At 43.1% G+C, this 26,915-nt stretch overlaps 3 protein-coding genes across 13 annotated transcripts in view; all 3 read left to right on the top strand.

The window, feature by feature from the left end:
• The window catches only part of CASP8AP2 (caspase 8 associated protein 2), a 47,719-nt gene extending 47,176 nt beyond the window's left edge, over positions 1 to 543 (top strand). For 4 of the 5 annotated variants that reach the window (XR_004529212.2, XR_012324745.1, XR_002175220.3 and 1 more), the window contains one exon: positions 407 to 543. The gene's annotated coding sequence lies outside the window, so the exon portion shown is untranslated. The other variant, XR_004529211.2, reaches the window with a different exon arrangement.
• On the top strand, positions 295 to 16,299 carry GJA10 (gap junction protein alpha 10). Its single transcript, XM_019929439.3, has 2 exons — positions 295 to 1,722; positions 7,666 to 16,299. The coding sequence occupies exons 1-2, from the start codon at positions 295 to 297 to the stop codon at positions 7,702 to 7,704; spliced, it is 1,467 nt and encodes a 488-aa protein (XP_019784998.1). The 3' UTR covers positions 7,705 to 16,299.
• A 418-nt stretch (positions 16,300 to 16,717) lies between these two features.
• The window catches only part of MDN1 (midasin AAA ATPase 1), a 157,784-nt gene continuing 147,586 nt past the window's right edge, over positions 16,718 to 26,915 (top strand). For 2 of the 7 annotated variants that reach the window (XM_033867562.2, XM_019929433.2), the window contains exons 1-2: positions 16,722 to 16,962; positions 24,423 to 24,649. In XM_033867562.2, coding sequence (XP_033723453.1) covers positions 16,861 to 16,962; positions 24,423 to 24,649 — 329 coding nt within the window. In that variant the 5' untranslated portion in view covers positions 16,722 to 16,860. Of the gene's footprint in view, positions 16,963 to 24,422; positions 24,650 to 26,915 lie in introns of all 7 variants that reach the window. The other 5 variants (XM_019929431.3, XM_019929430.3, XM_073789432.1 and 2 more) reach the window with 4 other exon arrangements.

The following is a 26,915-nucleotide window of genomic DNA, read 5'->3' as shown; positions in this document are numbered from 1 at the left end:
GATGGCCAATGAGTATACCAGAATGACAGTCAACTTTGTGTAGGAGAGAAGATGACAGGAAGGGAATCGGGTCAGATTGGGGAGGGTCGTTAGTGTTTTTCCCAAAACATATTCCTTAGAAATACCCTGTTTCAGCAAGCACAGGCCATAAATATTAGAGCTGGAAAATCCTTTGTAGTTTTGTTGACATGAAGAGAGGACCTGCTGTACTGATGAGCTCGTCTTTATATATTACATCCATGGATGCTATTAACCTCAGTGTTTTCTGTATATTTCAGACATTAGTCCCTTACCATGGGGGATTGGAATTTATTGGGTGGCATCCTAGAGGAAGCTCACTCCCACTCAACCATGGTGGGGAAAATCTGGCTGACCATCCTTTTCGTTTTCCGGATGCTGATACTAGGTGTAGCTGCTGAAGATGTCTGGGATGATGAACAGTCAGCATTTGCCTGCAACACCCAGCAGCCAGGTTGCAACACTGTCTGTTACGATGATGCTTTCCCTATCTCTTTGGTCAGGTTCTGGGTTTTACAGATCATCTTTGTGTCTTCTCCCTCTCTGGTATATATGGGCCATGCACTTTATAGCCTCAGGGCCTTTGAAAAAGAGACGAGGAGGAAAAAGTCACAGCTTACAGCCCAGATGGAGAATCCAGAGCTTGAATTGGAGGAGCAGCAAAACATAAATAGAGAACTGAGGAAGTTGGAGGAGCAGAAGAAGATCCAAAAAGTCCCTCTGAAAGGATGTCTTCTGCGTACTTATGTCTTACACATCCTGACCAGATCTGTGCTGGAAGTAGGGTTCATGATAGGCCAATATATGCTCTATGGGTTTCAAATGCACCCCCTTTACAAATGTACTCAACCTCCTTGCCCCAATGCAGTGGATTGCTTTGTGTCCAGGCCCACAGAGAAGACCATTTTCATGCTCTTTATGCACAGCATTGCAGCCATCTCTTTGTTCCTCAACGTACTGGAAATATTTCATCTGGGGGTCAGGAAAATCATGAGGGCACTTTATGACAAATCCGGCGGTGAGGGCATTGAGGACGAAAGGGGACCTCCATTTCATTTGAAAAAATATTCAGCGGCCCAGCAGTGTATGAATTGCTCTCCCTTCCCTGAAGGAGTCTCTCTACTTCAAGCCAGCAATCAACAGCAAGTCTTCCGAGTCAATGTGCCGAATTCTAAAACCACGTGGCAAATCCCACAGCCCAGGCAACTTGAGGTAGACCCTTGCTGTAGTAAGAAAGACTGGGCTAAGGCGGATCAGCACAGGGGACAGCTCCATGTCCACAGCCCGTGTCCCTGGGATGATGGTGCTAGCATTCAGCACTCGGCACAGCAACCAGACCGTTCTCCCTTTGGCTTGCAGACTACAACGCCCCAGTCCTGGCTAGATACCACGATGGCTCCTAGACATTGTCCATCACGTACAACAGGACCCTGGGAGCAGTCCCAGGACATGCAACCCTCAGGGGAGGCTCTCACAGGTTTACACAGCCACTGCAGACACAGCGATGGCAGCATGAGAGAGAGCAGAGCCCAGACAGACAGATCTTGCATGGGCAGTCGCGAGGCCAGATTGCTGTCTGAAAAGGGACAGCTGTACAGTGACTCAGTAAGCTCCAGTTCTCAAAATAGCTCTTACCTGGACTTTCCGCACCGGCAAAACAGCCCCTCACTTCTGCCTTCAGCCACTGGGCACAGAACATCAATGGTAAGTAAAGACAGACAGCCTGACTGATCATGGAACTTTCACAAGAGGTGTTCCACTTTGGTTACTTCCTAGCCTTCTGTTTCCTCCTTCTTTGTGTATATATGTGTGTGTTGAGAGAGAGGGAAAGGAGGAGAGAGAGGATAATTTATGGAGAGTTAAATTAATCCATTTAACACATTCAGTTGAATTTAATTCGTAAAATAAACTTATTGAAAACTTTTTATCAATTAGTCTTATAAGTGCTGGGTATATAAATGAATAAAATATCATGTGTACCATCAAAGGGCTCAGAGTCTGGATGGGAAATTAGGTAAACATATAAATGATCAAGTGTAAGGTGCCATGTTAGAGGGAGTGGTGTGCAAAGGAGGGAGAAGTCAATTCTTTCTGGATGGGTCAGGAAAAGCTTTATAGTTGAAGCTACTTTTGAACTGAGTCTTGAAAGATGTGCTGAGTTTCTCCAGACCTGGGAGGACTGGGGTACATGGAAGGAGGCTGTCCCAGTACAAGGAGAACACAGACAAAGGCTGAGAGGTGTGACATAGCAGGGCTGTCTGGGGAGCCACGTGTGTCTGGAGCACAGACTAGTAGGAGGGCTTCAGAGAGAGGGAAAGTTGGAGAAGGGGGCATGGAGGCCTTGCAGGGAGGCAGTGGAGAACCCATAGAGGATGTACAGCAGAGGAGTGACTGGATCAGAGGTGCACTTTGGACAGCTCTTTGTATCAGAGTGTGGAAAACGGATGGAGGAGGGATCATTTGTAACCTTGAGTTGCCCTTGTCTCACTAAGGAAGGAGGGTGTGCTCCATTGTTTTAATAGCTCTGGCATTTAAAAGTCATACACAAATATTTGTTGATATATTTCACAAAGAGGAAGATCAATATTGTATTGATAATTCTGTTCTCTGAAAAGCCACTGTGGAATAAACATTCCCTGGCCATTGTAAGGCATAATGGATATTTACTGTGGATTCTTCTCAATTCTGAAAAAAAAAAAAAAAAAGGGAGAGAATGACACATGTTTTACGTACTGCTCCTAACAACTTTTTTCCATTAAAAGGAAAAAATCCCCCAAGTTAATAGGGGAACTTCCCAATTGAGTTCACTTGGTTGAACTCACACTCTTGCTTTTTCCTTTGCTTCATTCTTTGTGTTAATAATGATTGAATCCTTCTACCCTAGTTTCGTATCTCCCATGAGATATTTTGTGACTGCGCTAACGCCATACCTTGAGGAGGAATCATCATACCTAGATTTTTCCTAAAATGCTTTTTTTCAAACTTATTTCTTGTCAGTGACCAGCTGTCTTCTCAGGAGATTACGCATAAGATTATTCTATGGCTGTTTGGAACCCTATGCCAAACTGTAGCAGGGTTCTCAACTCTGGCTTGAGTTAGAGTCACCTGGAGCTTTAAAAACATCTCCATGCCCAGGACCCATCCACTTCCAATCAAACCAGAATCTCTGGAGCTGGGATGGAGGATTGGTATTATTAAAATTCCCATGGCGATTGTCATGTACAGCCAGGGTTGAGATCCACTATTTTATTTTATTTTTTAATTTTTTTACTTTTTGGACATGCCCTGCATCTTGAAGAATCATAGTTCCCTGTCCAGAGATTGAACCTGGGCCACAGCAGTGAAAGTGCCAAGTCCTAACCGCTGGACCACCAGGGAACTCCCGAGATCCACCATTTTAGAGTAACCTTGCCAGTGGCCACTGCTTCTTATCTGCATTTGTGAAGTCAGCATGACAACTTTCATCATTTTCTCTCTCCTGTACCTCACTCCATGTGAGAGGAGCCTTTGTATTAACAGAAAGTTGAGGAAGAAAAAGCAGTGTTTAGTTGAAGCAGATTTTCTTAATCTCAGATTATCTTTTGGGAGAGACCAGCCTCGCTGAGGAGCTTGGAGAAAAGATGATGAAGGTGACAGGCCCTCTTTCTTTTTCATCTTCCTCTTCCCTGTTTATGTTTCTAAGAATTATAAATAATGCCTTTGGCCACAGAGATTTCCTACTTATGGTCACTTTCCCCCAAGCCTCTTGACAGGGGAAAGGCTTGAAAGGGGGTTGACAGGCCACTTCACTCCCCAAATGGTAGAAGTCTTGGGGATTGAGGCCACAGCCGTCAGCTTCAGAGCACTGTAGCTGACACATCATACTTAACTGCAAACAGAGGGATCTTTCATTGGAAATTAGCGCAGCAAGCAAAGGATTGTTCGCATCCACTTTCAATACATGGACTGTAAACAGCTTCTTACACTGTATCAGGTCCCAGAGGGCCAAAGTTTTAGGGCTCAATCAGTTGTATTCTGATTGCAGCAGTTGGTGTTTCAGAGTGAAATGACTTCTGGTAGGTACCACAGTTGCTTTGCCACTTGTTCCCCTTAGAGAGAACTGTCCTGCAAAAGAAATCCACGCTATTATAGGTCAGAAAAAACACCTGGAAGAGCTGTGATTTATACTCCAAGACATTTCCCTTGCCATCACCCAAACCCCGCAATTTTTTCAAGTCTAAGCTTGTTGATTACTAAATAAGTTTCTGTCAAGGTTGGTTGTTTGTGGAAAGACTTAATTGGGCATGGAGAGCAGACTTTTAGTCTGGCCGAGTGAGCATGGGGAAGAATGCTGGTTGAGTTTTAGGAACCCATGCTACCCTCTGTGATGAAGACTTTCCTCATCGTTGAATGCCTTCACCTGTCAGAGATGCTGTGGAGTAGTAATCCTCATGCCCAATTCTACTTTAAATCACCAGGGAAGCTTTGAAAAATACCCTAATAAGAATCTCTGCAGATAGAGCCTGGGTACCAATACTATTTTTTAAATTTATTTATTATTTTTGGCTGTGTTGGGTCTTCGTTGCTGCACGCAGGCTTTCTCTCTAGTTGCGGCAAGCGGGGGCTACTCTTCGTTGTGGTGCGAGGGCTTCTCATTGCGATGGCTTCTCTTGTTGTGGAGCACGGGCTCTAGAGCACGAGGGCTTCAGTAGATGCGGTGCATGGGCTCAGTAGTTGTGGCTCACGGGCTCTAGAGAGCAGGCTCAGTAGTTGTGGCACACGGGCTTAGTTGCTCCTCAGCCTGTGGGATCTTCCTGGACCAGGGCTCGAACCCGTGTCCCCTGCACTGGCAGGCAGATTCTTAACCACTGCACCACCAGGGAAGCCCCCAATACTATTTTTTAAAACTCCCAGGTGATTCCAATGTGCAACCAGAGCTCAGAACCACCACTGTAGAGGAGGAAGGTTTTGGCATTAGGAAGAAGGTTGCCCTGCGACCTCTTCCAGTCTTTTGTGACATTAAAGTGCTAACAAAGAGAGTTCTCCTGTAGCTCCACAGAGCTGAGGACCTTTGCACTTACTGGTCCCTCTGCCTGTGATGCCCCACCCTCCAGGACCTTGGCACGGCTGATGGTGCCAGCTGTGCCAAGGTCCTGGGGAGCACTCTTGGGCCATGATCATGGAGGGGAGAGCTAGGAACGAGGTTGGAATGGGCAAGGGCTGATCTGTTGGGCGTTATAGGCCATGGAAAGGAATTTGAGGTGGATGGTGCAGGAGTGATGGTGGTCTGCTACGTATATTTTTAAAATCACTGTTTCTGATGAGTCTCTTGTAGAGATGCTATGGTCTGAATGTTTGTCCCCCCTCCCCCAGATTCATATGTGAAACCTTAATCCCCAGTGTGATGGTATTTGGAAGTGGGGCCTTTTGGAGGTGATTAGGTCATGAGGGTGGAGCCCTTATGAATGGGATCAGTGCCCTTATAAAAGGGGCATCAGAGAGCTCCTTTTCCCATCCACCATGTGAGGACACAGTGAAAAGATGACTGTCTGTGAACCAGGAACTGAGCTCTCACCAGACACTGGATTTGCCAGTGCATTTGTCTTGGAATTCCCAGCCTCCAGAAATATAAGCAATAAATTTCTGTTCTTTATAATCCACCCAGTCTATGGTATTTTTTTATAACAGCCCAAATAGACCAAGACAATGGGTAAGAGTGCAGTCAGGGAGACCAGCTAGGAGGCTTGCACAGTGTCCAGGTGAGAGGGGAGTGTAGCTCAGACCAGGGGTACCACTATTAATCGTTTGAAAGAAGAGTCTTTTTCTTATTTCTTGTTTTTCAAATTAAAGTCGTACATGCTCATTGAAAGACATTCAAGCAGTGTAAAAGAACATAAGAGTAAAATGTGAACCTGACCATGTGAGGGTTCATCTCTCACTCTCACCTGGACTCAATTCCCACTTCCCTCACCAAAGACAATCACTGTGAACAGAATGGGGTGTGTTCCCCTACCTTCCTCACTGCATTCACAGTCTATCTTTGAGGACAAATATATGTCTGCACATATTTTTTATTTTTTTCAAAAATATAAATGTGATCCTGCTGTAGAGATGTCTCTGCAATTTGCTTTTGCTTAATTAATGATATGTCTCAGGGACTCTCCATGTCAGCACCCACGGAGATGCCTCGGTTTTATGTGCCTCACGTTTTTCCATGAAATTGATGCACCACAAGATACTTGACGGCCATGTAGCCGTTCTAAGTTTTTCCTGCCGCAGACAATGTTGCAGTGAATGTTTCATACGTATATCTTTGATAGGTACCTAGAAGTGTAATTATTGGTTTTAATGGGCATGCACGTTTTACATTTTGATAGATGCTGCCAATTTTTGCTCAGGAAGGGCTGTACCAATTGACCCTCTTTACCAGTGCATTAGCACTCTTTCCCCACACTCTTGCCAATATCAGGCGTTATCTCCCCCCACCTCCAATTTGACAAACTAGAAATGTTTCATAACATTTCCCAATATTTCCAAAATGTTTGTCTTAATTTACATTTCCATGATTACTAGTAAGGTTGTTCATATGTTTATTAGCCATCTGTATTTCTACCATGAATTATCCTTGTCTGTTTTTCTGTCATTTGTTTTTCTTCTGATTTCTAGGAGCTCTTTTATGATATTGTATAAACTCCTTGTCTATATATGTATTGAAAGATATTCTCTCAGTCCGCTTCCTTCTTATCCCTGTGTATGGTGTCTTTAAAATTTTAATATTATATTAAATCTAAAATCTCTGTGACTTCTAGGTTCTTTGCCTCATTTGGGAAGGTTTTTTTGACTCAACATTATTAACAGGGGTTATTAGATGGGTGTTTGAAGAATTGATTGTTACAATTTATTGAACTTTTTGGCAGAGGAGCTTTACATAATATATCAATTACCAAAGAGTCTAAAGAAGAGGAGGAAAGACTCCCACTTTACTGAGTCCCTGATTGTGGTCTAGACACTGCCATGGGCTTCTTCACTGTGACTCTGTGATTATTCCCATTTAAGGATAAGGAAATAGATGACTTGTCCAAAGTCATGCAATTAGGATGTGGTAAAGCACAGTCTTTGGGACATAGCAGGGACATGAATTAATATTTACTGAGTGAGTGGATGGGCTGGAATTGTATCTCAAGCTTGTCTGACTCGACCCAAGTCCTTCTCCCATATCCCATTGCTGTTTCCTGCTCTCCCTACACAAGGCAACCTAAGTGTAGCATATTTTTAAGATAGATTATTACAAAATGGAACATCCACATTTGGTTCAGTTTTCCCATTCTACATTACTGCAAAGTCAAAAATTCTGGTTAATTGTGGAGGGGACAAAGATGGAGCTTTGGAAAAGGTTGGCCTTTTAGTATTAGACCTGGATCTTGGACAAAACAACCACAACTGGATAATGAGGAGGAGATGGCAGGTGGGATTCAGATCTTCTGCCACAGCGCTGTTGGGGAACAGAACCTCTTACATGCACGTTCATCTCTGGGGCAAGGTCGGGGGATTGTCTTCTGTAGGAGGTTTTTGTTTGGATTTGGGATATTTGTGACACACAAAGAGTCTCAGGTGGGTAGGCAGGACTGGCTTTTACAAGCCCTTTGAGTCTATTTTGTTTTGTTTCAGAACATGCTTCTAGAACTTTCATCTATTATGAAAAAATAATGCATCCTGGGACCAGAAAAAACAGACTCAGGAGCAGCTGGCATCTGCGAGATAAAAGTTGTATGTTTGTCAGCTCAAACTGCAGGAGGAACTCTGAGAACCATCCCCTCCAGAACCATGAATCAGGCAATGTCTGTGTATCGGGGGCTCCCAGCTGGGCTCCCTGACTGCTGGGCTCAGCCTCTCACTGCTCCGCTTGGCCATGCTGCCTGAGGCCGATCCAATGCTCTCCACACACCAGGGAGGGCACTCTACCCCATCAGAGAAAATCTAGGGGCAAGAGCCGCCATCCGAGGGGAGGAGAAGTGGAATGTGCTACCATCCCTACCAGTAGCTGACTCTGCAGCAGCAGCAGTTTGGACCCTTGAACGTGGTTCCAGAGCAGGCTGGGAGCTCTGCCTGCAGCCTGGGCTCAACACGCTTCCTGTCTGTACACCAGAGGCTGGAGGGAAGCTTTCTGTTTTCTTCCTCTCATCAGCTCATTTCTTGGGGATGAAGCAGCTGGATGTTCGTCCCTAGATGCCATTACATAAAATATTGGTTACAGCACTGGCAAACACTCGCATCACATGACTTTATCCTTCTGCTGGGATCGTGGTCAGTAGTGATGCCATCACTGTGGGCCAGCAGGTGCTGGGGAATCTCATTCCCAACTTCCAGGGGAGTGACTGAAGCCAGCACCACTTCTTCACCCTCCCCACCCTCCCAGTGGTCCTGAGCCATCCAGGAGAGGTGCATCAAAACACTGAACACTTCTTATAGAGCACAGAGGCATGGATGGCTGTGTGATGTCCACTAACTATCCAGTCGGTGAGGCTGGTTGGCTGGTCATTACTGTCTGAGTTCTGAGAATCATGAAGGTGGACTCAATTCCCATGGAAGGAGCCACTTAGCCCTGTCCTCTGTCCCGTGGCCAGACTCTCCTATCCCTGGCCACACACCTTGTAACAAAGGCTTCAAGTTATTGGGAGAACCAGTTTGTTCCAAAGACACAAAGGTCTGCATTATCTATATCCTGCTGAGATAAAATCCATACTCCTTAGCCTGGCACATAAAGCCTTCGTGGGCTGACTCCTGCCTCATGTTCATTCCCTACCTCCTGTGCCCTAGCCCGGCTGCACTATGAGTAAAGCAGATTGCCTTCCCATTGTGGGTGACCAGCAGCCAATCTGTTGAGGGCCTGCATAGAATAAAAAGGTGGAAGAAGAGTGAATTTGCTTTCTCCATTTGAGAAGTGGAGTCTAATTTCCAGCCCCTTCAATCTGGGCTGGCTTTAGTGACTTGCTTGACCATAGGATTCAAGGACAGTGATGTTCTAGGACTTCTAGGATCTTGCAGTTTCTATCCAGGCTCCTTCTTGGAGATCTCTCTCTCTCTCTTCTCAACCCCAAGTTGCCATGTAAGCATCCCAGCTTACAGTTCCAGTTGAGCCCAGCCTTCCAGCCATCCCTGCCAAGACACAAGACATGTGAGTGAACCCATCTTGAACCCTCCAGACCAGGCCATCTACTAACTCAATACTACTGAATGCCCTCAATCAACATCTCATGGAAGAGAAGAATTGCCGTCTGAGCCCTGCCCAAATTCCTGAACTCCCCAACTGTGAAATATTATTAATGGTTGATGTTTTTAAGTCACTGTGTTTTAAGGTAATAATTTGTTACAAAGTTTTAGATTACTGGAACAGTAATGGTAATGACAGAACAAAATAATGCAGAGTTTTATTAAAATTGTTACATGAAATATGAGAATGGAAGGCCAAAGGAAGACTTTTTTTTTTTTAGAAATTCATCTCAAGTAGTCATCACTTCACTACTCTTTTCATTCTTTTTTTTTTAAAATTAGTTTATTTATTTTTGGCAGCTTTGGGTCTTTGTTGCTGTGCACGGGCTTTCTCTAGTTGCAGCGAAGGGGCTACTCTTCGTTGAGGTATGCAGCTTCTCATTGCAGTGGCTTCTCTTGTTGCAGAGCACGGGCTCTAGGCGCATGGGCTTCAGCAGTTGTGGCTCGTGGGCTTCAGCAGTTGTGGCTCCCGGGCTCTAGAGCACAGGCTCAGTTGCTCACGAGCTTAGTTGCTCCATGGCATGTGGGATCTTCCCGGACCAGGGCTTGAACCTGTGTCCCCTGCATTGGCAGGCGGATTCTTAAGCACTGAGCCACCGGGGAAGGCCTGGAGGACTTTAATGTTTGAGGAACTTAAATTAATAATCACTCCCATTTATAGAGTATAGTAATTAAATTCCCTTCAATATTTTAAACTCCATTTATAAATGTAATGCATTTAATCTGTTTTTTAAACACTTCATACTTGTAGGACAAACACAAAATCCCTGACAAGTAAAACATTCCTGAGTGTTACCGAGTCTAAGCTCATACTGCTCACCACACGACAGGCCAATAATTGAGAGATGAGTTGTTGGGACAAGGAATAACAACTTTATTCGGAAAGCCAACAGACCGAGAAGAAGGTGGGCTCGTGCCCCAAAGAACCATCTTGCCTGAGTTAGAATTCAGGCTCCTTTTATACTAGAAGGGGAGGCAGCAAAGTCAAACATCTAGTTCCCATCAGCCTCGGGAGGGAATGTGTTAATTTCTTCCTCTCTGCAGTCATTCACAGGTGGGCCTGGTCAGGATGTTTCCTGTGATGGAAACAAAGGTATTCTAGCTTAACGCTCATTACCTGGGAAGCAGGGTTCCCAGAGATGGGCCATTATGTATAATTTAAGCTTATAGGCAACAGCCCTTTAGTGATTAACTTGTAATAGAATACAAAAGGTTCTTCCCTATTACATTAGTACCTAAACATGTAGGAATCCTCAAGTTCTCTCAAACATTCTAATACTTTTAACAACATTGGTCAACTTCTCTTACTTTTCAACTTGAAATCAAAGGCCTATGAATATGGTGAACTTATCTGCATTTCAAAGTAATATATCCACCTAGAACAGGAAAAAAAAAGATCTAATCCAGGGAAACTTGGAACACAGTACTTGAACTATATATCTTTAGTTTAAAACAAAAAAGCAAAGAAACAAACAAATTTAAAAAACCTGCAAACAAATTGTAATCTCCATTTAGTAAGTTTGCTGTTTACAGTGATATGAAGGTAGCAATTCTGAAATTATACTGTGTATATTGTAAAGCTGAGAAATATATTGATTATTGTGGGAAACAGTTCTCACTGTGGAAAAAGGATGATACAAATATGGAAAGGAGGAAGACAAGGAGGGATCCTGTGTTTTGGGGTTGGATTAGAGATATCAGTATGAACTTATGATTTGAATATGTATGTCTATATACATGTGTATATTATATATATTCATATTTACTTTCTCTCTTCTCTGATAGGGCCTAGAAGAAGTGACACAGCAATAACAATGAGCACTCATACCATACAGATCTTGGTCTCTAAATACTATTCCTCAGTAAAAACTCTTTAGAAATATGGATGATCCAGGAGTGGGGCAAGAGGGAAAAAAGATGATCCTGAAATACCTTGCTGTACCAGAAAGTAAAGAAGTGTTCACAGTATGATGGGGGATATGTGCAAGAGCAACTGCTTATGGGTGAACCTGAACAATGGAACACTCTGAAACTGTTTGCAAAAAATTATGAATTGGTACATTGTTCTGGGGAAAAAGTCCCTAGCTTTCAATGGGCTATTGAAATTGGCCATTGGGCATTACCTTCCTTGTTGATGATTTAATTCTAAAGAAATGGCTCCCAGGTCCTTGAGGAAAAATTCCTCATTTGTGAAACTGGCAAGAAACTTATTTTAAAAGACTTACATATATTTGAAAAGGAGAGTGAAAGAAATTCTGAAAGAAAAGGGAGGGGTGGGACTTCCCTGGCGGTCCAGTGGTTAAGACTCCGCACTTCCACTGCAGGAGGCATGGGTTTGATCCCTGGTCAGGGAACTAAGATCCCACAAGCTGCCCCACAGCCAAAAAAAAAAAAAAAAAAAAAGCGAAAAGGAAGGGGTGAATGCGGGGAGAGGAGGAGTTTCTTCCCTTATTTTTCAACAGGGAGAATAAGCCTCTTAATTTGCATTTGTTCCTACACAGTTTATAAGTAGATAGGGAAATCAGATAGTATATCAGTTTCTAAACAAATATATTTATTTTATAATTCACACAAGTGATATAATTAAGTAAATTGCTCCTAGTTTTCTCAGTCACCTAAATACCTGGAAGGATTGACTATTTATTAATTGCCTATTATATGTGGGACAAAGTAAGTTGAGATACAAAGATGAATAAGGCAGATGCTGTGTTCCAGAGTTTTTATTCACCCTGGGAGATAGACATAGAATCAGAACTTTTAGAGAAAAACCAAGGCCTAGGAAGGTTAAGTCATTTAACCCAGGTCACAGCGAGTTAATGGAAAAAAGTGCATCCTTAATGACTCAGGTCTTTAGATGCTGGTTCAGCACTCTCTGAACTTAACATAATACTTCTAATGATATCCTAATGAGGTGCCAGTAATTTTTTTCTTAACTTTTTAAAAAATTTATTTTATTTATTTTTTATTTTTGGCTGCATTGGGTCTTTGTTGTTGCTGCGCGCAGGCTTTCTCGTTGTGCTGAGTGGGGGCTACTCTGTTGCGGTGCGTGGGCTTCTCACTGCGTTGGCTTCTCTTGTTGCGGAGCACGGGCTCTACGCATGTGCGCTTCAGTAGTTGTGGCTCGCGGGCTCTAGAGTGCAGGCTCAGTCATTGTGGCACACAGGCTTAGTTGCTCGGCGGCACGTGGGATCTTCCCGGACCAGGGCTTGAACCCGTGTCCCGCATTGGCAGGCGGATTCTTAACCACTGCACCACCAGGGAAGTCCTGGTAGTTCTATATTTAGTTTTTCAAGGAACCGCCATATTGTTCTCCATAGTGGCTGTATCAATTTACATTTCCACCAACAGTGCAGTTTTAGTAAGGTTTGTAATAGTTTCCTCTGATGTTGTCTCCGGGCTGATAAGGGTCTAAAGTGTTATCTAGTGATTAGCTTCTGTCTTTCCTGGTAGAGGTAGAAGAGGGGACACTTTTATAAATTAATGGCAAATAGGGGGAGGGCAGAGAGCTTTTGTATAGGCATACCTTGTTTTATTGTGCTTTGCTTTATTGCATTTCACAGATACTGTGATTTTTACAAATTAAAGGTTTGTGGCAACCCTGCATTGAACAAGTCTATGAGCACCATTTTTCCAACAGCATTTGCTCACTTAGTGTCCCTGCGTCACATTTTGGTAATTCTCACAACATTTCAAACTATTTCATTATTACTATATTGTTACTATATTATGGATACCTGCGATCAGTGATCTTTGATGTTACTATTGCAAAAATATTACGACTTGCTGAAGGCTCAGATGATGGTTAGCAGTTTTTGGCAATAAAGTATTTTTAAATTAAGGTATGTAATTTTTTTAGATATGTTATTAATAGCACACTTAATAGACTATAGTATAATGCAAACATACTTTTAAATGCACTGGGAAACCAAAAAAATTATGTGACTCACTTAATTTTGATGTTTGCTTTATTGTGGTGATCTGGAAGCAAACCTGCAGTGTCTCCAAGGTATGCCTGTATCTGTTTCTCTCAATTGCCTTCAGTTCAAGAAAGCTTATATACCTTTTAGACAAAGAAGCAATAAATTTGTGAAGAAATTACAGGACAAAAGGGGTTTGGGCTAGGGGCAGTAAGTTGTAGGAAAGAGACTAGGAGATATAGGGAAGATAAGGATTGTTTCAGTAAGTTTGTTTCTACAAACCCATTTGAATGTTGATTACCAGTGTCAGGTGACAATGATGTTCTTTTATTGCTGGTTCAGGGAGGGCACATTTCTCATGGGAAATTTGATGGCCTGTTTTTAGGTGGAAACATCTGCATCTGTTGTTTCCAGAGTACCTTTAGCTCAAAATAGTCAGTATGCCAAAGTGGCATATTTTGGGGTGGCATGTCTTGAAATCCTTCCTGCCAAAGTGGCATGTTTTGGGGGTGACATATTCTGCTACCCTTTTGTACCTGAGTCCTTTTGACATGACCCTAGTAGTCTTTTAAAAATATATATTATTTTACCTTTTATTATTGAAATTTCCAAACATATACAGTAGTAGAGAGGCAAGTCTATGGACTCCCACTACCCCGACATCCAGTTTCAATAATTATCAATATATTGCCAGTCTTGTTTCATCGATACCTACACTTCTTATCCTTGTTGATTCTCATTAGCATTACTTTTAGAGCTTTCTTGAGACATAATTCACCCATTGGAAGTGTGCAATTCAACGATTTTAGTAAATTTATAGAGTTGTGCCACCATCACCACAATCCAATGTTAGACATTTCCATCACCCCAAAATGTTGCCTCTCAGCTGTTTGCAGTCAATCCTTCTTCCACTCCTATATCCAGGCAACCACTGACCTGATCTATCAGTTTAGTTACTTTAGAGCTGTTGATTTGCCTGCTGCTGCCCAATAGAAGTCTTGGGATTTCTCTTAACAGTCATCCTAAGTATTCTTTTCACATTTTTCTTTCTTTGTTGAATCTCTCACTTCCTAGATCCCATATCTTCCTCTTTCTTGGTTTATGCCCTCATACAGAGGAGCACCTTTTTCAACATATTCCTGAGAAAGGGTATATAGGGGAGGAAAAATAATTTTCCTCTATCCTTCTGAGTCCTTGGCTGAGAGCCCTGTAATAAAAGATTAACAAGAGAAAAACAAACATGTTAATTAACATGTATACTTCAGGTATACATGGGAGATACCCAGGGAAAAAATTGAGTCACTCCACAAGTGTGGGTAATTTTTCATCTATCGTGCTATGAACTCTCAGGGAACCCTCTCAATTTTCTTGGAATTTTTTTTTTATTATTTATTTATTTATTTATTTTTGGCTGTGTTGGGTCTTCGTCGCTGTGCGTGGGCTTTCTCTAGTTGCGGTGAGCAGGGGCTACTCTTCGTTGTGGTGTGTGGGCTTCTCATTGCGGTGGTTTCTCTTGTTGCGGAGCACGGGCTCTAGGCACACAGGCTTCAGTAGCTGTGACTCGCGGGATCTAGAGCACAGGCTCAGTAGTTGTGGCGCACGGGCTTAGTTGCTCTGTGGCATGTGGGATCTTCCTGGACCAGGGCTCGAACCCGTGTCCCCTGCATTGGCAGGCGGATTCCCAACCACTGTGCCACCAGGGAAGTGCCTCTTCTTGGAAATTTAAAAATATTATTTATTTGGAAATGTATTCTGTCCCATTTTCATAGTTCACTTGTTCTGAAACTTCTGCTGTTGAGTTTGAGTTCCCCAAGGAGCAAACATTCAAATCCTGGACAAAAATTCAAATTGAAATACATTTTTAAAAGGTTTAAACTTCCTTTGGAGATCTACCCATGTCAGTAAAGAAATATCTACTCCCTTTTAAAACACTTGTTAGAAGTAGAATTTACAAAAGTGCACAAATCTTAAATGTACCGTTGATTTTTTTTCTCTTTTGTATCTACCAGAGTAACCACAACCCAGGGGAAGATAATGAAACATTTCCATCTCCCTAGGAGGTTCCCTTAAGCCCTTTGCAGGCAATACCCCCCAAAAGCAACCACTAGTCTGACTTTGTCATTATTTTGGCTTGTTTATGAACTTGACGTAAATGTACTGTTAATTTTTATGTACTCTTCTACTCCCCTCTTCACAGTGCCTAAAGACTATTCTATACCTTACATACTTTATTTCATTCTCATGTCAATGAAAATAATAATCTATAATAAGAACAGAAAAGAGTTTTATTTGAGCCAAACTAAGGACTAGCCTGGAAGCCAGCTTCCCAGATTACTCTGAGAAGCTGCTCCAGAGAAGCATGGTTTCCGGCACAGTTTTATATCTTGTCAGAACAAAGAACATTAAACAAGACAAGGTTACATTCCTTCAAGGTTTTAAAAAACACACACACAGATCAGCAAGTACACAGCAAGCCAGCATGGCCTTGGCACCTGTAAAGGAAGTCTTATCATCAAAGGAGTATTAGCATTAGCATCCCAGGAAGAGAGACATTTAATCTTTATATTTAACATGGACATTCTTTACTTATGGTCAGTGTGCTCTTTTAATAATTAGAGCAGATATACAATTTATGTCTGATAGGCCATAAACAGGCTATTTTAGTTAGCATTAAATTCAAGTTAACTCATGTATAAGCCAAGAATGACTTTCATATACGTCAATACGTGAAAATTTATTTTATCACCCATCTTAACATTTATATCCAATATTTATATTAAGAAAACTGCAAGGGACTTCCCTGGTGGCGCAGTGGTTAAGAATCCGCCTGCCAATGCAGGGGACACGGGTTCGAGCCCTGGTCCAGGAAGATCCCACATGCCGCTGGAGCAACTAAGCCTGTGCACCACAAGTACTGAGCCTGCTCTCTAGAGCCCACGAGCCACAGCTACTGAAGCCCGCGCGCCTAGAGCCCGTGCTCCGCAACGAGAGAGACCATCGTAATGAGAAGCCCGCGCACAGCAACGAAGAGTAGCCCCGCTCGCCACAATTAGAGAAAGCCCGCACACAGCAACGCGGACCCAACGCTGCCAAAAATTAAAAAAAAAAAAAAGAATGCTGCCAGGCTATGCTTGTTACACTTGGGTGTGAATTTCCACAGGCCAGAGGTCTAAAAAGGGAATTGCTGGGTCAGAAGGGGCGAATCTGCTTTTCATTCCTATCTGATCTTTTCGCCTGTTGAGGCACTAGGAGGCAGGAGGATCCCACAGCCCTACAGGCTCCCTAGCTTCTCCCGCATGGCGGAATCTTCTGTCTCGCTATCCCACCACTCGTCGTCTCCGGACCTCCCATCACAGCGATCTCTCGCCTCGACTCTAAAGGCCATTTCTGCTCGGATTCCCCAGCGGGAGTTGACCGGATAGGGACGCCCGCGTTTCCGGTGCCGAGGGGGCGGGGCCTGCGTCGCAAGCCGGCGCCGTCGCAGGCTGGTGACGCAGTGCGCCGCGTGCTCCCCCAACGTGTGCTGCTTCTCTCAGGGTGTCCGCGGAGAAGCGGCGGTTGTTTTCTCTGGGGGCGTAGTTGGTGGCAGCTCCGGCGCGGGGACCTCAGCGGCTTGGGGGCTCTGAGCGCGAAGCAGGGAGCGTCGGTGGCCGTCTGGGGCTGAGGGCCCGCGGTCATGGAGCACCTCTTGCTGGAGGTGGCGGCCGCGCCTCTGCGGTTAATCGCTGCCAAGAACGAGAAGAGCCGCAGCGAGCTGGGCAGGTTCTTGGTCAAGCAGGTAAGAGAAGGAGCGAGAGGGAAAGCGCCCGGCCGCCCCCGCCACCCCCTGGCGCGTGCCCCATGGCCCTGCGCGGAGACGCAGGGGACAGGAAAGCGGCGTCTTGTCACTCTGGCCCGCTCCCCAGGGCTGGCCCGTGGCGGAGGCGTCCTCGCGCCTTTGAGGAGCCAGGAAGGAGCCTTTTGTTTTTCTCGGGGGGAGAGCCTTGTCTTCCCCTCTCCACCGACTTACCCCCTTGCAGCGCCTTGACTGCGTGCGGCAGACGTGGCCTTCGGAGAGAAATGTGGGTGGTTTTTCTGTAACTGAGGTTGCGTGTCTGCCCTTTTGACATGTGTATTATCTAAGTGTGCCGAGTCCAACTACCCCTGTTAGCTTGGGTGAATGTTTCTTGTCTGCCCAGTCCCAACTTTTCGGCCCACTGACGAGCATTGATTGTGTTCCTGCTCTGCCTAGCACACAGTGTGGCACTTTGAGGAGACATAAATTCGTTAAGGTCTCTGCCCACAGGGAATTTAGCGTCTATCTTTAGAGACTGTTCATAAACACAGAAAACAACTGATGGACAAAGCGAGACATTGAGTGCATAATTTCTAAGCCATGGAATTATGAATTGGTTTTCAGGGAAATGGGTGCTCTGGCCTTTTAAGAGCGATCTCTCGTTTACCACCAGCTGTCTTGAGTTTTTTCATTTGGCATTTTAACTTTGTGTTTTGTGCTTCCCCCCCCCCCCAATATCTGTTAGCTTCTTTTTTAAAATTAATTTATTTATTTTTGGCTGCGTTGGGTCTTCGTTGCTGTGCGTGGGCTTTCTCTAGTTGCGGCGAGCGGGGGATATTCTTCGTTGCGGTGCGCGAGCTTCTTATTGTGGTGGCTTCTCGTTGCGGAGCACGGGCTCTAGGCACACGGGCTTCAGTAGTTGTGGCACGTGGGCTCAGTAGTTATGGCTCGCGGGCTCCAGAGCTCAGGCTCAGTAGTTGTGGCGCACGGGCTTAGTTGCTCCGCGGCATGTGGGATCTTCCTGGACCAGGGCTCAAACCCGTGTCCCTTGCATTGGCAGGCGGATTCTTAACCACTGCGCCACCAGGGAAGTCCTGTTAGCTTCTTGAGAGTAGAAAAAAATTTTTTTCGAATTCCAGTATGTAGACCGTATATATTCTATTGCTTAGGAAACAACAGCGGTATTTTGTGTCTGGAGTAGCTGGGAACTAACATGAGAGGCATTTCTGTTTGGTGACAACAAGTGAACGTGTATAGCAAAGGGGAGGGAGCAGTGGAAGATATGCCTGGGGTTATCTGGCTTGTGATTCCCCCAGGGAAGGGAATCACTGACATAAATGGAGAGGTCTAGGAAAGAAAACAGATTTTTGGTGGGCTGGACTAAGGAAAGAGATGATCAGTTTATATGAGCTGAGCTTGTGGTGACAGGCTCATGAATTACGTATTGTGGCTAGAAGTATTTTTCTGTAAGTGGGCTTGCATTTTAGAAGAGAGGTTCTGAAGCTGGGGCTCATGGACCGTGGACAATAGGGGATTTATTTATGATTCTCCACTGTAATTGGATATAAAATTGGTGCTTATGTATTGGGAGTAAAATGAGAAAAATGGTTTGTAGCCGTTTTTAAGAGAATCTGATATTTTGAAGTGTGAACCACTCAGGTAGATTCTGAGACTATATAATAGTGCTAAGGAACTTAAAAGCTACTTGAAAGTTTAGTTGAATTAAGGAGATTGGGACACCTGTGCTTCCCCTGTCTTTGTCTCACGTTCTCTCTCTGATTGTATCCAATCTGAGAGATGTTTTTCAGGTTTGTTCCTTTCCATTTTCAGTAATAGTTTCAAGCCTTTCGCTCAGAGAAGAGTTGATTGTGTTGTCATTCTATTTTTCTCCTATTTTGGGAAGCAAAATAATTTTTACTGGAAAGCAAAGGCTTTTTTTTTTTTTTCCCCAAGCCGCGCAGCTTGTGGAATCTTAGTTCTCCAGCCGGGGATTGAACCCAGGCCCTCTGCAGTGAAAGCACGGGGTCCTAACCACTCTACAGCCAGGGAAGTCCCAGCAAAGTTTTTGAAACATTACTTCTCATGGAGTTTGGGATCTGAAGTAAGAATTTTTTAGGATTGTGCTTCCTTTTTTTTTCTTTATCTCAGCTGGTGACACCAGTGTCTCTCTATCCAGTCCCTTTTCACTCCTTTTCTGTCACATATAGCCAAGTCCTCCTGATTTTCCTTACTCAGTATTGGATCTGTTCCTTTTGCTTCCTCCCTACTATCGCTACCATCCTACAGTTCTGACTCTTAATTGCACCGTGGGGGTGTTCTTTCCACCACCACCAGGCAAGTCTCAGACACCAGCTGGTGTCCTATAGTTAACTCAATTCTCACACTGTTTATCTGCAGAAAGCATCATATTCTTCAGGGTAAAGGCTCAGCCCTGAAAGACTTCTCCCACCCTCAACATACACACCGGTTGTCACCTGTGCTTCTGATCAACTGGCTGTAAATTGGAGGTTCCAATGACCTCTTCCTTGGGTTTGATTAATTTGCTAGAGTGGCTCACAGAACTCAGAGAAATGTTTTACTTATTAGGACAACCAACCCTGAAGCTCTCTGAACCATGTTCTTTTGGGTTTTTATGGAGGCTTCCATAAAGCTTACATTGGCACAGTTGATTAAATCTCTCGCGGTTGGTGATTGAACTCTCCATCTTTAGCCCCTCTGCCCTCCTGGGAGGGCACGGAACTGAAAGTTCCAATACTCTAATCACATGATTGGTTCTCCTGGCAACCAGCTCCCATCTTAGCGGCTTTCCACAATTCACTGCATTAACATAACAAGACACCTTTATCTCTCTCTCTCTCTCATCACAGGAAGTTCCAGGGGTTTTAGGAACTCGGCCAGGAATAGGGTCGAAGACCCGATTTGTATTTCTTATAAATCACAGAGTCACACCTTACCTCTTTGATCACTGTTTATGTTGAGGAAGAGCAGAGTGCTTAAGAGCATGCCTGGGTACTGGGGCTGAAGTACGGCTGAAGATCAAATCCATTCTCTCTCTTTTTCTTGTTTTGTTTTGTTTTTTGGCCGCTCGGTTTGCGGGACCTTAGTTCCCTGACCAGGGATCGAACCTGCACTGCCTGCAGTGGAAGTTTGGAGTCTTAACCACTGGACTGCCAGGGAAGTCCCTCTGTTCTCTTATTTAACTGCCTTTGGGTCCTCCCACAAGTTGCTCAACTCTCCTGAGTCTCAGTTTCTTGATATGATATGTATTACATATGGTAGCCGCTAAATAATTACAGAGAGTAGTTAAAAGCAGGGACTCTGGAGCCAGATTCTGTGACGTGGATTCCTGTTTCTGCTCCTAGCTTTGTGACCTTACCCCTTTTTTATTTTTCAGTTTCCTTATCTGTAAAATGGGGATAATTTTACCTACTTATGTGTTGCTATGAGGATTAGATGCGTAGAATATAGTAAGTGTTGTCTATAAAACGGGTTGCTGTTATTATTGCTATAAATAAGATTGTTGTGAGATCTAGATAATGCATTTGAGGAGTTTACCACAGTGCCTGACCCATAGTAAGTAATCAATACATATGAGCTATAATTAGAATTTTTTAAAGACAGCTTTGGCATGTAATTCACATACCATATAATTCATCCATTTAAGTGTACAGTTCAGTGGTTTTTGCTCTGTTCACGCATATATGCAGCTGTCACCACAGTCCATTTTGGAACACTTACTTCAAAAAGAAACCCCTGTTCCCTTTAGCTATTATCTCCCATCCGTATTCTGGTCACTTAATATAAATTATCATTAATAAGACAAATCTGAATCTATTGCCATTCTGCCTAAGAGCTCCCCACTGTCTCCAGAATCAAAATCCAAGCTTTCTAAAATGGTATATGAAATATTGCTTTTTTAAAAAATTTTTAAAGAAACTATTTTCTGTCCATCATATTTCCATTTTCTTTTTGAAATTTTTTTTTTCTTACCCTGTCTGGTTCTCAACTGGGGGCAATTTTGCTTTCTAGAGCAAATCTAGAGATGTTTTTTGGTTGTCACAACTTGTGATGGGGGTGTGCTATAGGCATCTAGAGTGTAGAGGCCAGGGATGCTGCTGAACACCTTCTAGTGCACAGGGTAGCCTTCACAACAAGGAAATTATCCAGCCCCAAATGTCAGTAGTGCAAAATTAAGAAAGAAACCCTAAATATATGTATACCTAATAACAGAATGTCAAAATGCATGAATCAAAAAGTGACAGAAAAGGAAAAATAGAGAAACTCAAAATTATAATTGGTGACTTTTAACACTCTAGCCTTGGTCACTGATAGTACAAATACAGAAGATCAGTAAGGATATAGAAGACTTGAACACCATCAACAAACCTGACCTAACTGGCATTTATAGAATGCTGTGTCCAGTAATTGCAGAATACATACTCTGCACATCTGGAACGTTCACCAAGATAGATCATAAGATGGGCCATTAAACAAGTCTCAATAAATTTAGGAGAATTGAAATCATACAAGGCATATTCAGTTACCCCAATGAGATTAAATTAACAGGGAAAACCCTCAAAATGATGCTGGGAAAAATCCCTAAATGTTAGAGATTAAATAAGAAAATTAAAAGAAACTGATGGCTAAAGAAGAAATCACTGGGAGAATCAGAAAATATTTTAAACTGTATGATAGCTTAAACAATTTGTGGGTTGCAGGCAACAACAATTAGAAGGAAATTCATAACATTTAGAGGGAAATTTATAACATTAAGTTCTTATATTTGGAAAAAATGGTTTGAAATTAGTGATATTTCTTAAGCTTCCACCTTAGGAAATTAGGAAAAGAAGAGCAAATTAAACGCAAAATAAATAGAAGGAAGAAAATAATAAAGGTAACAGTGGAAACGAATGAAATAGAAAATGGACAAACAATATAGCAAACCAGAAGTTGATTCTTTGAAAAGATTGACCAAGAATAAAAGGGAAAAATCCAAACTATTAGGAATGAAAGAAGGCCACCATAACAGAGTTTGAAAAGAATAAAAAAAAGGTAACTAATATGAAAAATTTTATGCCAATAAATTAGACAATTTAGATGAAGGAGCATTCATAGAATATAAATTACCAAAGTTCACTCAAGAAATAGACAAAAACAAGATAGGAATAGAGCAAAAGTTCCTCAAGCTGATATAGAGGATCTACAAACACCATCATAGTTAATAAAGGAGCAACCCGATTTAAAAACGGGTAAAAGATTTGAATAAATACGTCACAAAAGAAGATAAATGAATGGCTATTAAATACTTCATACCATATACCACTCCACCTCCACTAGAATGGCTAAAATTAAGACCGATAATACTATGTGTTGGTGAAGTTATGTAGCAGCTGAAGCGCTCAGATGTTGCTGGTGGGGATGTGAAATGGTGCAGATACTCTGGAAGACAACTTCTGTTAAACATTGAAAAATTTCTTAAAATTTATTTATTTGTTATATTTATTTATTTTTGGTTGCATTGGGTCTTTGTTGCTATGCGCGGGCTTTCTCTAGTTGCGGTGAGCGGGAGCTACTCTTCCTTGTGGTGCACGGGCTTCTCATTGAGGCGGCTTCTCTTCTAGGCGTGCGGGCTTCAGTAGTTGTGGCATGTGGGCTCAGTAGTTGTGGCTCGCGAGCTCTAAAGGGCAGGCTCAGTAGTTGTGGTGCATGGGCTTAGTTGCTCCATGGCATGCGGGATATTCCCAGACAAGGGCTTGAAATTGTGTCCCCTGCATTGGCAGGAGGATTCTTAACCACTGTGCCACCAGGGAAGCCCTAAAATTTTTTTTTTAAGTTAAAAATAGAAGTTTAGGGAATTCCCTGGTGGTCCAGTGGTTAGGACTCTGTGCTTTCACTGCCGAGGGCCTGGGTTGATCGCTTATTGGGTAACTAGGATCCTGCAAGCCATGCGGCGGGATGGCCAAAGTGTATTATCAAGTTGAGCATACAGTTATTGTGTGACCCAGCAATCTCACTCTTTGGTAATAAAAAGATTAAGAGTAACGAAAATATGGGTGGTGGAGAAATTGGGAATTTGGGATTAACAGATACACACTACTATATATAAAATAGATAAATAACAAGGACCTACCCTATAGCACAGAGAACTATATTCAATATGTTGTAATAAACCTATAGTGGAAAAGAATCTGAAAAAGAATATATACATATGTATGTATATATATATATATGTATAACTGAGCCACTTTGCTGTACACTTGAAACATTGTAAATCAACTGTACTTCGCTAAAAAAAAAAAAAATAGTAATGAAGGATTTCCCTGGTGGTTCAGTGGTTAAGACTCCGTGCTTCCACTGGAGGGGCCTCGGGTTAGATCCCTGGTCAAGGAACTAAGATCCCACACGCTGTGCAGCGTGGCCAAAAACCAAAAAAAGACAGGAATGAACATATGTCCATCAGTCTCTTGTACATGAATGTTGATGGTAGCTTTATTGATGCTAGCTGAAAACAGTGCAAATATCTATTAACATGTGAAAGGATAAACAAGTTGTGGTATGCTCATATGGTGAAACACTAGTAAGTAATAAAATGGAATAAATTATTAACACTACCTACAAGTACAACTTTGGAACTTTGGAAAAAATTATTATATTTTTGAATATGGTATTTAGGTTGTGCCCAAGCTGTACTCTTATAGATAACCATTTAGTGTCGAAGTCTTTAGGCTATAAATTCATAGCCTTGGGCTTGCTGGGTCAGAGGGTATACGCCTCAGGCAATTTAAAACCACTCTCACATTGCCCAGCAGCAAGGGTTGTGCGGACTTGCATACACACAAGCAATATGAGACCTTTTACATACTTTTCAGTTTTTCTTTTTATACTTATGGACATACTGAGCCCAGGCATTAGAATTCTGTGGTTTATTTCATCTTGCATATCAAAGTGTGGCTGTCTGCTTTGGATCTATCTTGTTTATTAATTAAAATCTGAAGCCTTCATGGGGATATATCATCATTCATTTCCAGGAACTGATTTCTTTATTCTTTCCTCAAGAGAGTTGGCAGTTTTGCATAGTAACTGCACTTTATTTTTTTCTCATTTAATTCCTGTTTTCCTCCAAGACAAAGGTGTTGGGGGAAACACTGGATTCCCTGGAAACTGTTATGACTCTGAAACAGATTACTTTTCAAGGAAGCTGAAGCTATCTAGCATTTTACATGGAATCCTGGTGTCAGTCCTTTTACCTCAAACCCCAGTGGACTGAAACTTATTTGTGACAGCATTTACATTCAATTAACTAATCCTCTATTGCCAAAAAAAACCCCACCATGTTTTATAAGATAAACTCAGTTGTGAAGTCTGGCAATTGGATAGTTTGATTTTAAGCCAGGACTCTGTTCTTCTGTAGCAGTAGAAATGAAAATCATTTACGTAGAAATTTTGTTTTGCCTTTCTCTCAGGTGTGGACACCTCAAGATCGCCAGTGTATCTTGAGTACCTTAGCACAGTTACTTCTGGATAAGGACTGTACTGTGCTGGTTGGCCGCCAGCTGCGCCCTCTCCTTTTGGATTTGCTGGAAAGGAATGCTGAAGCCATTAAAGCTGGGGGCCAAGTCAACCATGACTTACACGAAAGGCTCTGTGTGTCGATGAGCAGACTCATTGGTAACCATCCTGACGTCCTCCCGTGAGTAACAGTTTTATTCTTCACATTTCTCCTTGAGGTGGTAGAACCTACTCTCTCCTGGGAAGTAAGGAGGAGTCTGAGCTGAGATGAAGAGAAAAGGGGAAATTCAGAAAGGGGAGGGAGGAGTGGTACTATTTTATAAAAATAATCACAGCAGAAGCCATTTATCCAGCTCAGTTTAGTGACCATTTACTAGGTTTTAAGTCTTGACCATCAAGACAGGTCTGGAAAATTTAACCAAGATATCTCCCTGCCCTCAAGGATTCTGTCACCTGGCAAGACATGCATATAAGGCAGATCTAAATGAGTTTTAGCTGAGGCTCTTACAGCATCCATTTCAGATGGGTGAGATTCCTGCTTGCTGGAACAGCTGAAGTGAGTGGGTTACAAGAGCTCTAGTGTCCCTTCCAATTTTCTGTAAATCTATCTACATCCAAAATGTGATAAGAAGTTGTATAAGAACTGGATTCTAATGCATTTTTCTTTTGACCTGCTCTCTTTCCAACTTGGGCTGCTTCACCCCTCAGGCAACCTCGTGGTCCCCCACTCCCACGAGGTCACCCCAAAAATGCTGAACTTAGTGCGGACGCCCAGTCGGCATAGCACCCTGCAGCCCGGAACTCCTGGCCCGAGCCATCCTCCTGCCTTAGCCTCCTGAGTAGCTGGGGCTATAGGCATGTGCCACTGCACCAGGCTTTCTCAAAATGATAGGTTTGTGTGGAATAGTCAAAAGAGGCAGCTAAATGAGTGTCAGGGGTTTTTCAATTAAGAAGATAAAGGACTTTAACTCTAAACATGAATAATGTTCTGTGTACTTAAAGGAGCATCTTTTTAAAATAATTAATTAATTAATTGATTTTGGCCGTGTTGGGTCTTCATCGCTGCGCGCAGGCTTTCTCTAGTTGCGGCGAGCTGGGACTACTCTTCGTTGTGGTGCGTGGGTTTCTCATCCTGGTGGCTTCTCTTGTTGCGGAGCATAGACTCTAGGCACGCGGGCTTCAGTAGTTGTGGCATGTGGGCTCTAGAGCACAGGCTCAGTAGTTGGCGGTGCTCGGGCTTAGTTGCTCCGCAGCACGTGGGATCTTCCTGGACCAGGGCTTGAACTCGTGTCGCCTGCGCTGACAGGCTGATTCTTAACCACTGCACCACCAGGGAAGTCCTAATTAATTTTTTTATTGGAGTATAGTTGGTTAACAATGTTGTGTTAGTTTCTGCTGTACAGCAAAGTGAATCAGCCATGCATATACATATATCCACTCTCTTCCAGACTCCATTCCCGTATAGGTCATTACAGAGGGCCGAATAGAGTTCCCTGTACTATATAGTAGGTTCTTTTTATTTTTTTACCCCATAAACTTATTTATTTATTTTGGCTGCGTTGGGTCTTTGTTGCTGTGCGCAGGCTTTCTCTAGTTGTGGTGAGCGGGGGCTACTCTTTGTTGCGGTGCACAGGCTTCTCACTGTGGTGGCTTCTCTTGTTGCAGAGCACGAGCTCTAGGCACACGGGCTTCAGTAGTTGTGGCACATGGGCTCAGTAGTTCTGGCTCATGGACTCTAGAGTGCAGGGTCAGTAGTTGTGGTGCACGGGCTTAGTTGCTCTGTGGCATGTGGGATCTTCCCGGGCCAGGGCTCAAACCCGTGTCCCCTGCATTGGCAAGCAGATTCTTAACCACTGCGCCACCAGGGAAGCCCTACAGTAGGTTCTTAACAGTTATCTTTTATATACAGTAGTGTGTATATGTCAATCCCAGTCACCCAGTTTATCTCCCCCTTTAACCCCTTGATAATCATAAGTTTGTTTTCTACATCTGTGACTCAATTTCTGTTTTGTAAATAGGTTCATTTGTACCATTTTTTTAGATTCCACATTTAAGCGATATCATATGATATTTTGTCTTTCTCTGTCTGACTACTTCACTCAGTAGGGCATCTCTTATTATTAGTCTTCGTCAACACAATAAGTACACTTTGGCTTTCCTGGAAGTATAATCTCTAGTCTGGTCCTTGGATGAGGTAATAAGAAATGAAGGCTTGGGGAAACCATAATTTGTGTGAGCTTTTCTAAAAGAGTAGCAAAAAAAAAAAAAAATGGGCCCAGTTTGATGGGACTAAAACATACAGCGAAGTTAAAGATCACCATCGTACGAGGTACCAGGAGCTTATCCTCTGGGCTGATTGAGGATCTGGCTTGTGGCCTCACTGGGAGCTTTAATCAGTTAGGTGTGCTTGACTGTGGTACGGTTTCACAGGGTGTGCTGACTGTCCT

The sequence above is a fragment of the Tursiops truncatus genome, chromosome 12 (assembly GCF_011762595.2).
Source record: "Tursiops truncatus isolate mTurTru1 chromosome 12, mTurTru1.mat.Y, whole genome shotgun sequence".
NCBI lineage: Eukaryota > Metazoa > Chordata > Mammalia > Artiodactyla > Delphinidae > Tursiops > Tursiops truncatus.
This window is presented reverse-complemented; position numbering and strand designations above follow the sequence as displayed.